Here is a 14,539-nt window from a genome sequence, read left to right on the forward strand (position 1 = left end):
ATATTTTAAGTTCATTGGCCGGTTCATTGCTATGGTAAGTTCATGACGGAAGTTGATCCAAGCCTAGTTAAAGGCTCTCTGTTAGACTTCAATTATTTACAATAGAGCTTAGGTTGTAGGTGTACCTTGTTTCAAAAAACGATTCACTTATAATCCATTAAAACCTGTTACTTGATATAACTCACTGATATCTAAGTGTTTAATATGATTGTTCACCATATTTAATGTGGTGAGCATAACTTTGAGACTGTTGTATCAGTGTAGTAAAGATCCCAAAGACTAATCAAACAAAGACAAGGGAGACAATAAAAAAAATGTTTTTAATGAATTGATAGCGTTGCTATTATGTTAAACTGTTGTATGTCCAAATTTAACCAAATGCCTTTTTCCCCAATGTTTATTTTTGCTTGTAATAGCCGGTTCTTTTGGTCAAACTATCGTATCTCCAGCTGCTTCAGATGCCAAAATATCAAAGCATAGTACAGCGGTTTTGTTATGGAATAGTGAAACTATTTTTACATTTTCTGTAAAAAAAAAAAGCAATGTTTTGGACTCAGGACACTTTTGCATCTTATATGCCTTGTAGATGCACACAAATTACTTGCTTGTTTGACCTACTAACCCAAAGACAATGCTTTCTACTATAGGCACAAGGCCTGTTGTTTTATGGGAGGGAGAATAGTTGATTACATCATCACCCCACCCCCACCCCCATATTGCTCACCTGGTGCTTTATTGTAGTATTTCGTAGTATTTCATCCCAGAATTTAAGGAGCCAGAAGTAATACTGCTTAGCCCTTTGTTCGATGAACCAATGGTTCTTTCAGAACTCAAGGACAGTGAGTTCATATCTTGGTTTTGGCCTTTTTTTGTTGTACTCTTGAACAAAACTTCTTCTCAGACATTTGATAATATAGTCTTTGGTAGACAATGCTTGAAATAAGATGGAATAATCACAGCTGGTTTGTCTTTGATCAATATGTCTGCTAAATTAGGACTGAATGAGTTCTACAAAAACAACTCACTGTTCTTCTGAGTGTTTCTGATAATATATATCACCTTTATATGAGACTTGATTGATTAGTGTGAAGAAAAATAGGAAAAAAAAAAAGGAATTTTTATTAAATCATCATCATCATTGTCGTTTAATGTCTGCTTTCCATGCTGGCATGGGTTGGATGGTTTGACTGAGGGCTGGCAAGCCAGAAGGCTGCACCAGGCTCCAATCCGATGTGGCAATGTTTCTACAACTGGATGCCCTTCTTAATGCCAACCACTCCAAGAGTGTGGTGGGTGCTTTTTATGTACCACAGGCATGAGACCAGTCAGGCAGCACTGGCATTGACCATGTTCGAATAGTGCTTTTTACGTGCCCCCCCCCCCCGTACGGAACCAGTGAGGCGGCACTGGCATCAACCACGCTTGAATGGTGCTTTTTACATGCCATAATGAAGTGCAACATTGTCCAATTTCTGTAGCATTGGAAGACCCTAAGGTATGATATGTATCTTACTATCTAACCCATGTTGGCATTTGAAATCTTGTAGAAATACATTTATGATACATAGGTGTCTCTATGCTATCTGAACTGGTAATAACTTTAATATTATTAAACTGTAAATTCCTATATTTTCTCTATTTTGTCCAAGGAAGAAGGGACAGTGTTTTGTATTTTTGCAGTCCTTCCTAGATTTGTTAGGTTGATGCAGTTACAATTTAATTTGTAGCTTTATAAGTTGTCATGAGGAAAAGTGTGGGTTGAATATGATTTTCAAAACTTTGCATTTCGGAAGCTGAAGATTTGGGAATGAGATTTAGTGGCTGCAATACAGTAGAGTTAACTGGAAGAGAAAAAAAATAGTTGTAGGGTGCTATGAATGGCTTTTGGTTCAAATAGTAAACTGTTTGCTAGTTTAGAGGTTCAGAAAAGGTAGATATGATAGTAGTGTCATTAAGCTCGTGGCTGTAGTGTGTTGATGAGTGAAATATTTGCTCATCAATTTTGAAATGTGACCTAAAACATTTGTGTTTTTCCTAATGAATAGGTTTTGTAACTTGTTGTGCTTGACTTTGAGCAAGTTCAGTAACTTGTAAGAGCTTGCTTTCTTAAACTTTCTCTATGTTTCTCATTGTAGGCACTGTATCATGGCAAATTTATTGACAGTGGATTTACTCTACCATTTTACAAACGGATGTTAAATAAAAAACTCACAATAAAAGATATAGAAACAATTGACCAAGAGTTCCACAATTCACTCATGTGGATCAAGTAAGTTGGTAATTTCTTTCAAAACTAGAGTTGATATTGGCACCTAAAATTAGGCCATGGACAAGATCACTGAAATACAATTGGATCTTAGTTTGCCTTTTTTTGTTTTTAGTATGAATTATATTTACTAAATATTGTGTAAAGTTGAACATCATGTGGAAATCATTGCAATATTCTTTTATTGTCTTATGTAGTAGTGTAATACACTGTAGCGTAGAACAAGCACAAGGATTTTGTCAGTAGTAAAGAACAATCAGGACTATTGACCAGTTAATGCATAAATTTGAATTATAATAATTTGATTTATAATAAATTATAGAAAGCTAGTTTTATTTTATTTACTGCTCTCAACCATTGAGCTTTGACTGTGCTGGGGTACCGGTAGGAAAAAATTTGCATAAATTATTGCACTGTACATGTCTGATGATGATAACTGTTATTAAGATTTTTATTTTTCCATGCTAACAGCATAATTTTGCTTTACATATTTAGACATTTGCATTCTGTTGCTGCAAAAGTTTTCAGAACTTGATGCTCTTCTTTATCCTAACCACACTACTTTGAACTTGTTGTTAATCAGCATAGCTGAAGCATGCAGAATGATGTTCCTTGTATAAAGGTACAATGTAGCAAGGTTTGACCTCATGTAGTCAGTTTCCTAGTATCTTTATGAATCAATGATTTTTCAAACACTGAAATAAAATGAAAATTAGTGCAAATGTTTTGTTTGCACAAATTTCTAGCAGTGTATTTTCATTTTATGTATTTTAGAGAAAACAATATTGAAGAATGTGGTCTTGAGCTTTACTTTTGTGGAGATTTTGACATCCTTGGTAAATTGGAACAGCATGAATTGAAACCCAATGGCGCCGAATTAAGAGTTTCAGAAGAGAATAAAGACGAATATATCAGGTGAGTTATACTGATTGTCAAGGATTTCACACCAACTTCTTACTTATTATTCTGCTATTCTAGTTCATTGTGGCCAGGCAATCAAGTGAGAACAGACCTAAGTTTAAGCTGTTGTATAATTTTGAAGACTCATTTAGAGGAGGAGCTCAGTATGATTAATGTGATATTTATGCATTTGATATTTAATTAAAATCTCATGCTTATGGTTTTTTTTCTTTTCCCTTGAATGACTGGATTTTTTCATTGTTTTTTTTATCATAGTTTTATGACTTTCTTCTTCCTTAAAAATAGAAAGATGAATACAAAGGGAATTACAGAGAGAAGAAAGATTGTATAACATGTTTTGTGTAGGAGTGTGGGTGAGGATGAGAAAATTGAGAAAGCAAATGATTTTTAAGTTAGTTTAACTGATGAAATTAAAATGTAGTAGAGGTAATTGGGATCATGGCAGAAGAGCTTACGAGGAGCCATTCTTCAGCATGCATCTATAGATAGAGGCTGTGGTTTTTGTCTTGGATGAGATGTAAATGGCATATATTAGGAAAGAGTATCATTGAATTGAAAGCAATATTCTAAAAATGGGCATATTTATGGTTTATTAAGGATTAGCAGCTGATTTAGTTTAAATCTTTAAAGAGGAATCCCATCTTTTGTTGAATCATTTTGACTTCGAATTTGTGAAATTGTCAGAGAAATTTATATAATGTCACTATCAAATCATCATAGCTCTCGAGAGAGGTTGGCCCCAGTAATATGACTCCACAGTGGCTGGCTATCTCCTCGACTGCTGTTCATAACCTAAAAATATTGAAGAAGGGAGTCACAATTGAAACTTAACCCCTTGCAAATCTACTATTATGCTTGTGTTCCCCATTCTATGTCACACCTAAGCTTTTGTACTAGAGAGTGGAAATTGAAAATTACCTTATTTCATTCATTTTTATAGAACTGAGTGAGAATTTGGTGCTGACAAATGCAATATTAAATTAGGTACATTACTATACCATACCTTAATCTTGTAGGTTTCTGACTTTAAGCCTCAATTACTTAAAACATATTTGATATACCTAAGGTTAATGAAATAAACCCTATCAAATACTGAGGTGAGGTGTATGTTTGACCTTTCTTGTCTTTTAGTAGTGCAACTAATAAGAATGCAGTTTAGGTATCATCTGGTAACAAGTTGATTGTTTTCCTATAGAATGTAGCAAATGTGTTTCATGCTTCTATTCACATCTTTCTTCCATACTAAGGACTTTTATAACTGACATGTTATGATCTAATTTCAGTCTGATGACCAACTGGCGGTTCACTCGGGGTGTTGAGGAACAGACCAAAGCTTTCCTTGATGGGTTTAGTGAAGTGGTACCTTTGCAGTGGCTTCAGTATTTTGATGAGAGAGAATTAGAGGTTGGTTGTCTGATATTACCTCCTTATTTTTAGACATCTTTCAGTATTGTAGGTATACTGCTATTAAAATCATTATTTTGTAGCTGGGACATTCGGGTGTTTCACTGACGTAGCTGTTCAAATGCTAATGCAGCAGTTGTGTATACTCTATAAACAAGTTTAATTATCCTACTTGTCTCAGATTAGTGTTTGAGCATGAATTGATGTTGCAGTTGTTTTCATAATTACTATTATGGAGCAGACAGTGAGTGAATTTCTACAACTTCAAATCTTCTCTGAACCTCAATTCTAACAACCTTTGCTATGCATGTTAAACATTTGAATCTCCAAGACAGTTGGCTGAGCATAGCAAGTTCAACAAATGAGACAAACACTGATGGTTTCAAGGAAGCCAAATTAAGAACCAAAATAATAAGAATAGATTATTGATAGGGAGCGTCTAATTGGAAGGCACATGGCCTAGTGTAATATTCTAGATCAATGGTGAAAACTAAACTATAGATGATGGGTTGAGTATGCATTAATACATGTTAGTCTCTTGTCTATGTAAAATGATAAGATATTTTAGTTTCTAAACGACTGTAAACTATTGTGATTGTTTAACATTGGTCTCTTCTCTCTTTGTCTAGCTAATGTTGTGTGGGATGCAAGAAATTGATGTTGATGATTGGGAGAAGAACACAATTTACAGACACTATCAAAAGACAAGCAAACAGATTGTGTGGTTCTGGAAGGTAAGTAGAAAGGATTCTTTAATGAAGTCTTGATCACATTTTTGTCCTTTCTTTTATACATTTTTTTTTCATAATGTTAATTTGCATAAAAGATAGGGCACAAATTAATAGAGGGATTGGCAGGGTATTAAGAACATCATCTCATGTATGTATGAAAGATAACTATTAATATATGTGGTGCGAATATATGATGAATACTGGGTGCAAAAGTGTTATGCACTATCAGTCGAGGACAGCTCTAGCGTAAGAATTAAGGAGTCTTGAGAAAGAAAGGGTGAGCTCAGATCTCAGGGTACTGGAGTTCACAGATAAGATGACAAAATATTGAGATGAATGGTGATAGGCTTCATGACTGGCTCATACAGCTTTGCTAATATGTGAAAACAAGAGTGGTGAGGATGATTTCATGTTTTCCCTCTCTTCCTCTTTTCTTTTACTAATCTCCCCCATCTCTACCTCTGTTCTTCAATTATCTTTTCAGTTTGTGCGTGATCTTGATAATGAAAAGCGGACGCGATTGTTGCAGTTTGTGACTGGCACCTGCCGATTACCTGTTGGTGGTTTTTCTGAATTAATGGGTAAGTTTGTCTTTCATTTTCAAATTTTGCTTATAATTTATGAGAATATTGTACTTTATATATATATATGGAGAGAGTCATCCAATAAATAATGCATTTTTAAAAAATACTTCTTTTATTTTTCAAAATTAAGATAAACACAGTTCTTTTTTAATCTAAAATAGGCTTGTCTTTATTTTCTACAATGTTCTTCTGTCTATCTGGTACACTTGCAAGGGCCTTCTTCCAAAATTCATTTGTCTGTGATGAAAAATACTCCTCCAGTACTGTTCTGACCTCTTCTACAGAATTCATATTTTTACCATCCAAATGATTTTGAAGACTGCAGAATAAATGGTAATCAGATGGGCCAATGTCTGGCAAATATGGTGGGTGGGGCATCGTTTCCCATTCAAACTGCTCCAGACTTTGGAATGTCATCCTCGTTGTATGTGGTTGAGCATTATCTTGATGGAAAACACCTCATTTTGAAACTAAAGACGGTCATTTTTCTTTTAGCACTGACTTAAGCCATTCAAGCTGCCCACAGCAGATCTCCTTTGTTATCATTTGGTTTGGATTTAAAAGTTCAAAGTGGACTAAACCCTTCATATCCCACCAAACAGATAACATCTTATGTGGGTGAAAGCCTTCTTTAGCCTGGGATGCTGGTGTTTCTCCTTTCCCTACCCACTGTCTTCAGCACTTGACATTTTTATAGAGAACCCATTTCTCGCCACCAATCACCGGACATGGCAGCAGAGAAGAGCTTACATTCACTCTCTGCATGCAATTGGACTCGGAAAATTTGTGAGGAGCCCATTGACCCAATTTGCTGACTTTTCCGATGGCACGCAGGTTTTGATGAATGGTTGAATGACCAAATCCAAGCTTCTCTGCTAGTTCCTCAACAGTTATGATGGGATTTTGTTCCACCAGTGTTTTCAGAATGTTCTCATCAAGCTCTACAGATTTTCCAGGATGAGGCTTGTCTTCTAAGCTGTAGTTTTTGGCTCAGAATTTCTAGAATCACCGTTAACACTGGCTTATGTTTATTGTCTGATCTCCGTATACTGCATTAATATTCCTTATTTCTTTATTTCCTACAAGGGGCTAAACATAGAGGAGACAAACAAAGACAGACAAAGGGATTAAGTTGATTACATCGACCCCAGTGTGTAACTGGTACTTAATTTATCGACACTGAAAATATAAAAGGCAAAGTCGACCTCAGCGGAATTTGAACTCAGAATGTAACAGCAGATGAAATTAATATTAATACTGCATTAATATTCCTCACACTTTCTGTTGTGTTGTTGCCGTTATTGAACTTATAAAGCAAAATATGCTGAATATGCTCCTTTGTCACTTCCATTATAGCTTTGAAAAAAATAACTGTTAAAATCAAACTGCACTTTTCAAAGCTTGTACTAAGAATAAGGACGAGGTAAAATTACTACCTGCTTTTATAGCAAGTTGTTGCAGATGGTTTATCTCACCCACCACCGATTTTAGTACATGTAATTGAAAAAAAATGCATTATTTATGGGATGACCCAATATATACTAATGTGAGCAGGAGAAACAGCCTATAGAGTTCATCTAGGAGTGGAAGATGTTAGTGTAGCTGGAAGATGTTTAGTGTTAATTTTAGATTAATATTGTTTGAACAGACCTATGATCAAAGGTAATCCAACTCTGACCATCCAGTCTTTTTTTCAGACATAATATATCTTGAACAATATCATTCAATGTGTGATTTAGGGGAGAATTAAATAGTGACTGATTATAAGAAAATAGTCTTTTATTACCTGGAAATATTATAAAGGAGAAAGGAAGATTCGATTTCGAATTCAATTTCCATCAAAATCGAAATTGAATTCGAAATCGAACCAAATTCGTCAACTGGCATCCATTCCAACCTCCCTTCACTGGACACTAAACTCTGCTTGCCAAGACCTGTTGGGGCAAGTGAAATTGAAAATGAACCAAATTCGATGACTGGCACCCATGCCAGTGAAGTGCTAACAGCTCCATCCAAGCAGGATCCCTGCTAGAGTAGCTGTCTGGCACGTAAAGAGCACCATTTGAGCGTGATCGTTGTCAGCATTGCCTCACTGGCACATGAATAAAACATTCGAGCGAGGTCGTTGCCAATGCTGCTGGACTGACTCCTGTGCAAGTGGCACGTAAAAACACCATTTTCGAGTGTGGCCGTTGCCAGTACCACCAGATTGGCCCTCGTGCCAGTGGAACTTTAAAAGCACCCACTACACTCTCGGAGTGGTTGGCGTTAGGAAGGGCATCCTACTGTAGAAACTCTGCCCGATCAGATTGGGGCCTGGCACAGCCATCTGGTTCGCCAGTCTTCAGTCAAATCGTCCAACCCATGCTAGCATGGAAAGCAGATGTTAAACGATGATGATGATGATGAAGAGTGTGTATGTGTTTGAGTGAGATTTCAGAGATGCTGGTTACTGTATGATTCTTCTGAGGTCTAATTAAAGAAGGTTATTGAATTGTGTATTTCATACATTCCTTCAGTATGCGTCTGACAGGTGTTTCATTGAAACATTAACAACCTGATTTAGAACTAATATTGTTTGAACAGATCCATGATCAAAGTACTTCCACTTCCGACAGTCCAGTATTTTTGTATATCTAAGCCTACATTATCTAATGTATGCCTAATGTTTCAAAGATAAAATTCAGTGTTTGTATTGCTTAATCTTCCTTACTAACTGATTTACTCAGTAAACCAGAAGTGTTAGCTACAATCCAATAGGTGTGCAAGCCTATTATAATGTAATTGATGAAAGAAGTACTTTCTTTAGATCATTTTACTTTTTATATTTAATCTAATATTGGCTTCTGTTGCATACAATGGGTTTTTATTCAGCCAGCCGACTAATTGCAACATCAGTGATTATTCATTCACTGTTCCCTATATAGGTAGCAACAGATTTCATCTTAGCAAGTGGTTAGCAGTGAGTACAGAATACATGCTAATGACAAAGCACAATGAAACAGAAATATGCATCTAACATTCTCACCAGTTACTCCTGGATGATATTCATTTGTTGTTGATATGATTTGTGTTTTTAAATACAGCACATCCATAAGAGATAAATTGCAGTCATTGCGGATACTGGTGTCACATAAATTGGCACCCATGCTGGTGGCACATAAATGCACCCCAGTGTCATGCAAATGGCACCTGTGCTGGTGGCATGTAAATGCACCCCGGTATCAACACAAATGGCATGTAAAAGCACCCATTACACTCTCGGAGTGGTTGGTGTTAGGAAGGGCATCCAGCAGTAGGAAACCATGTCAAATTAGACTGGGGTCTGGTGCAGCCTTCTAGCGTGTCAATCCAGTCAAACTATCCAACCAATGCCAGCATGGACAATGGATGTTTAAAGATGATGATGATGATGATGATGATGAAATATTGCAGTGAACCTGCCTTTCAGCTATGTGTTTGCATGAAGTATGACAGATGGCTAATTTGATATTTATCTTTAAGGTGATGAGCTGGTAGAATTGTTAGCATGCTGGGCAAAATGCCTAGTGGCGTTTTGTCTGTCTTCATGTTCTAAGTTCAAATTCTGCCAAAGTCCACTTTGCCATTCATTCTTTGGGGGTCAATAAAACAAACATCAATTGAGCACTGGAGTTAATGTAATCAATTTACCCATTTCCCTGAAATTGCTGGCCTTGTACTAAAATTTGAAATCAGGTCAGCATGGAAAATGGACGTTAAATGAGGATGATATTTGTTTATATTTTTATTTATATTTGTTTCCATAAGACAGTTTAAAATTTGTTTTTGTTATTTGAAATTTGAATATGAAATAACAATTCTGAAATGTCTACTTTTTTATAATACAATTTCAGGGAGCAATGGACCACAGAGGTTTTGTATTGAAAAAGTTGGCAAAGAGACTTGGTTACCACGCAGTCATACATGCTTCAACCGACTTGATCTACCACCATACAAAAGCTATGAACAACTGACAGAAAAACTGACTTACGCTATTGAAGAGACAGAAGGATTTGGTCAAGAATAGACCATTCCTTTATGTCTTGACTCCTGATTCCCCTTCCCCCCACTTTCCCCACTTCAAGGATGCAGATTTAAGTTGATAGAATCAAAAATATTTTGCCCAAGCAGTTGTTTGAAAGCTTATACCCTTAATAATTGCAGCCCAATAAAAATGTTATATAATTACACTTACTTACATATACATATTTGTTTGTGTGTATGTGTGTGTGTGTGTGCATATGAATGCTATATATGTAAACATCTAGGTTGGGGGGGAGCGGTTAGGCCACCTAGAAGAGAAAAACTTAAAAGTATTTGGTCTGAATATCAATATATTTTGTCCTTGTGTGTGTGTGTGTGTATCTATCTATCTCTGTCTATCTATATGTTTATACATATATCTCTATATATTTGTGCATATATGTGTATATATCAATGTATGTATATATATATATATATGTGTGAATATGTATGTATATATATATATATATATATATATATGCATACATACACACACACACCATAGCGATTAACAGTTTATAGGAATAGCCAGGCCACTTAAAATAAAGAATTCAAGGGGTTATGTTTTAGTGTCAATACCTTTGATCTAAAGCAATGAGTCTGACAAAATATATATTCTGTATTACCTGGAGGTTTGCCAGAGCTCTCTCTCTGTCTCTGATGCAACTTTGGTTAAAACCAGGTGTGTATTTTGTTAGGCTAGAATTTGCATGTGTGCTAATATATGTAAAATCATATAATGTATATATTGTAAAAGTATATATATGTAAGTATTATCTGATTAATACTAAATTCATTGGCTAAGGGAACAGATGTGTTTATCATATCAAGAAATGGTGATCTTTTCTGATCAGCCAGGTACCTGAAGTGGACTGTTAATTTTTGATATGGCAGACATATCTCATAAATATATATTGATGTGTATGTATATAATGATATGTGTATATGTATATATACATGTGAGAGTTAGTGTACATACATATAAAGCTGTTTGTGCATGTGCATACATATATATGTACATACATACACATATTTTTGGTTAGTTATATAGCTCTGTAAATGATTAAATGCTTCACCTAAAGAAATTAAGATGTGCCCTGTGAAACTCATTTGTGTGTCTAGCTACCCTGCATGTGTGCATATGTGTTTGTGTGCGTGTATGTGTGTGTGTGTGTGTATATATATGCATACACACGTGTAAACAATTATATAGAAAATAGCTTCCTCTTTTGCATCAAACAGAGATTTGTTGTGGAATGTAATAAATCTCATTGTATAGCTACACAGATCTCTTTGCTGTGAAAGACTTAATCATAAGACACCTGTTTATTTGTATATATATATATATATCTACACACACACAAATACTTAAACCACTTTGTTGGTAGTTCAACTGGCAATGTGCCAGCCGAAGCGCAAAAACGGAACTTTCGTGGTTGTGCCCAGCCATCCTTTTACCACTCTCTTTTATTTGTTTGTCACATTTTCTGTGGAGCTAAACATTCCTCAGCTAACTGATGCCATGCCATGGATTTGGTGTACTGAGATTTCTGTTTCATATATATATATATATATATATATTATATATATATATGTGTGAATATGTATGTATATATATATATATATATATATATGCATACATACACACACACACCATAGCGATTAACAGTTTATAGGAATAGCCAGGCCACTTAAAATAAAGAATTCAAGGGGTTATGTTTTAGTGTCAATACCTTTGATCTAAAGCAATGAGTCTGACAAAATATATATTCTGTATTACCTGGAGGTTTGCCAGAGCTCTCTCTCTGTCTCTGATGCAACTTTGGTTAAAACCAGGTGTGTATTTTGTTAGGCTAGAATTTGCATGTGTGCTAATATATGTAAAATCATATAATGTATATATTGTAAAAGTATATATATGTAAGTATTATCTGATTAATACTAAATTCATTGGCTAAGGGAACAGATGTGTTTATCATATCAAGAAATGGTGATCTTTTCTGATCAGCCAGGTACCTGAAGTGGACTGTTAATTTTTGATATGGCAGACATATCTCATAAATATATATTGATGTGTATGTATATAATGATATGTGTATATGTATATATACATGTGAGAGTTAGTGTACATACATATAAAGCTGTTTGTGCATGTGCATACATATATATGTACATACATACACATATTTTTGGTTAGTTATATAGCTCTGTAAATGATTAAATGCTTCACCTAAAGAAATTAAGATGTGCCCTGTGAAACTCATTTGTGTGTCTAGCTACCCTGCATGTGTGCATATGTGTTTGTGTGCGTGTATGTGTGTGTGTGTGTGTATATATATGCATACACACGTGTAAACAATTATATAGAAAATAGCTTCCTCTTTTGCATCAAACAGAGATTTGTTGTGGAATGTAATAAATCTCATTGTATAGCTACACAGATCTCTTTGCTGTGAAAGACTTAATCATAAGACACCTGTTTATTTGTATATATATATATATATCTACACACACACAAATACTTAAACCACTTTGTTGGTAGTTCAACTGGCAATGTGCCAGCCGAAGCGCAAAAACGGAACTTTCGTGGTTGTGCCCAGCCATCCTTTTACCACTCTCTTTTATTTGTTTGTCACATTTTCTGTGGAGCTAAACATTCCTCAGCTAACTGATGCCATGCCATGGATTTGGTGTACTGAGATTTCTGTTTCATATATATATATATATATATATATATATATGACTTCAGTTTTATTTTTAATTTCGAAACTTTCCTAACTTTGCTTTTTTTAAAATTTCTTTCTTTACTATTTTCTTTTTTTTTTATATCTTTTCGTTGCTTACTTTTGATACCTACAGGAAAGTTTTTTTTTCTTTTTTCTTTGTCCTGGTATTGTGCAGACCAGTTGTGCTTTGTCAGGATAATGTATTATGATGCAGTATTTGTGAATGAAGAATGTGAGATGCAGTGGTGACCTGAGGTAAATTTTCATACCTTGGTTACATTAGTTAAATAAAAATTGACACTGTGTGTTAGCCATTCTTGAGTGAAACAAAATAATGAAAAAAATAAAGAAAATGAAAAAAATAACCAAAAGCAAAACAAAATTAAGCCCCCAATTTAAAACAAAATAAAGTTTTCTAATTCTATCTTTGAGCCAGTATAACCTAATTTCTGGTGACCAGAATTTCATGTCTCTGATCTTGTGGCAACTACGAATGTATGGTGATTTCTCTGTTAGTTTGAAAGACAATCTAGTTGCAATGTAAGAGCATTGGCATAAAAACTTGCCCTCTTCTGAAATCTGTCATATTTTTATGTACCTGTATAAGAAGTTGTTGTTATTTTAATCTAATAGTTTGATCAGAGTTGAATTTGTGAACATATGTCCATCAATTTAAAACTATAAAAAAGCAAAAAAAAAAAAAAAAAGCATTGCCTGAATGCCAGAAAAAGTAGGTTAGTAATTATTTTAATATTTCTATTTGTCTGATTCAAAGTTTTAATAATTTCAATATTTTTTTTATTACTTTACTCTTTAAAATTGACAAAAATGAAAAAAAAAATTAGGCTGTGGTCCTTCCATCAGACATTGGGTGGGTTTGCTTCTTTCAAGTTCTGTATCCAGTTTAGCACAGTAGCTTCTATTCACACTCACTTTTTTGTTACTAATTCCATTTTCTTATTTTTTTTTTATTTTATCAGTTTGTGTAAAAAAAAAAAGATACAACAAAAAATGTTTTAATCAGGAAAAAGGGAAAAGTTAAAAAAACAAAACAAAACAAAAGCATTTGTAGTATTTTGTGTGCCTAGCTTCAAAAAATTCCATACAGAGTATACACAGAAGATCTTTACAAATTAACACCCCTGCCTTTTGGCTCGCTCAGTTTGAGTTTCACTAGTTAGAGTTGGTTAACGATGTAATGATACTAGTTTCTTAACGTTTGTGTCATTGTGGAGATGGTGCTTCTGTCAGGTCTTTCCCTTTAGTCATTTTATTTTGATACATACATACATGCATGCACAAATGAAAATGAGTAAAAGGATAGAGGATATGCATAGTAGGGTTTATTCGTTTGAAGCTAATAATTCCCTTGTTGTTCATTTGTTCAGGTGACAAGATGAACAGATGAAAGATTGAATTATCAATTTTGAATGAATACATATATATTCCTTTTGTGGTTTCAGCCATTAGATTGTAGCCATGCTATAGCACTTCTAGTGTATTACACTGATTATCCCCACTCTCCCCAATATTTATTTTATTGACCTCAAGAATGACAGGCAAAGTGGAGACCTAGCTAGGATTTGAAGTCAGACTGTAGAAGGGAGGTAATCAAATGTCATGGAAGTATTTTGTCTGATGCTCCACTGATTATTTTGTTATCTTTTTTTTGTGTTTGTATCGGTTTGGAGTTACAGAGAATGGTTAAAGCTTTGGTAATAATATTAGGTATATATCTAACCATTTTATATACACTTCTTCAAAGCTCTTCTTCACATTACACTCACTTCTGAATTCTACCAAGAAATTGTACCCTAATTTCCCTCTAGTATTTACTTAAAATATATCAGAATTTTCCATTAC

The 14,539-nt window shown here is 34.6% G+C and overlaps 1 protein-coding gene across 3 annotated transcripts in view; it reads left to right on the forward strand.

Moving 5' to 3' along the window:
* LOC115212903 (E3 ubiquitin-protein ligase Su(dx)) overlaps nucleotides 1-12,622 on the forward strand; it is a 165,329-nt gene extending 152,707 nt beyond the window's left edge. For all 3 annotated transcript variants that reach the window (XM_029781717.2, XM_029781718.2, XM_029781719.2), the window contains 7 exons: nucleotides 1-34; nucleotides 2,136-2,269; nucleotides 3,041-3,181; nucleotides 4,471-4,591; nucleotides 5,221-5,325; nucleotides 5,807-5,903; nucleotides 9,782-12,622. The exon at nucleotides 1-34 is cut by the window's left edge and continues 126 nt beyond it. In XM_029781717.2, the coding sequence (XP_029637577.1) occupies nucleotides 1-34; nucleotides 2,136-2,269; nucleotides 3,041-3,181; nucleotides 4,471-4,591; nucleotides 5,221-5,325; nucleotides 5,807-5,903; nucleotides 9,782-9,954 (805 nt within the window). In that variant the 3' untranslated portion in view covers nucleotides 9,955-12,622. The remainder of the gene's footprint in view (nucleotides 35-2,135; nucleotides 2,270-3,040; nucleotides 3,182-4,470; nucleotides 4,592-5,220; nucleotides 5,326-5,806; nucleotides 5,904-9,781) is intronic.
* The last annotated feature ends 1,917 nt before the right edge of the window (nucleotides 12,623-14,539 follow it).

This window comes from Octopus sinensis, linkage group LG6, assembly GCF_006345805.1.
Source record: "Octopus sinensis linkage group LG6, ASM634580v1, whole genome shotgun sequence".
Taxonomy (NCBI): domain Eukaryota; kingdom Metazoa; phylum Mollusca; class Cephalopoda; order Octopoda; family Octopodidae; genus Octopus; species Octopus sinensis.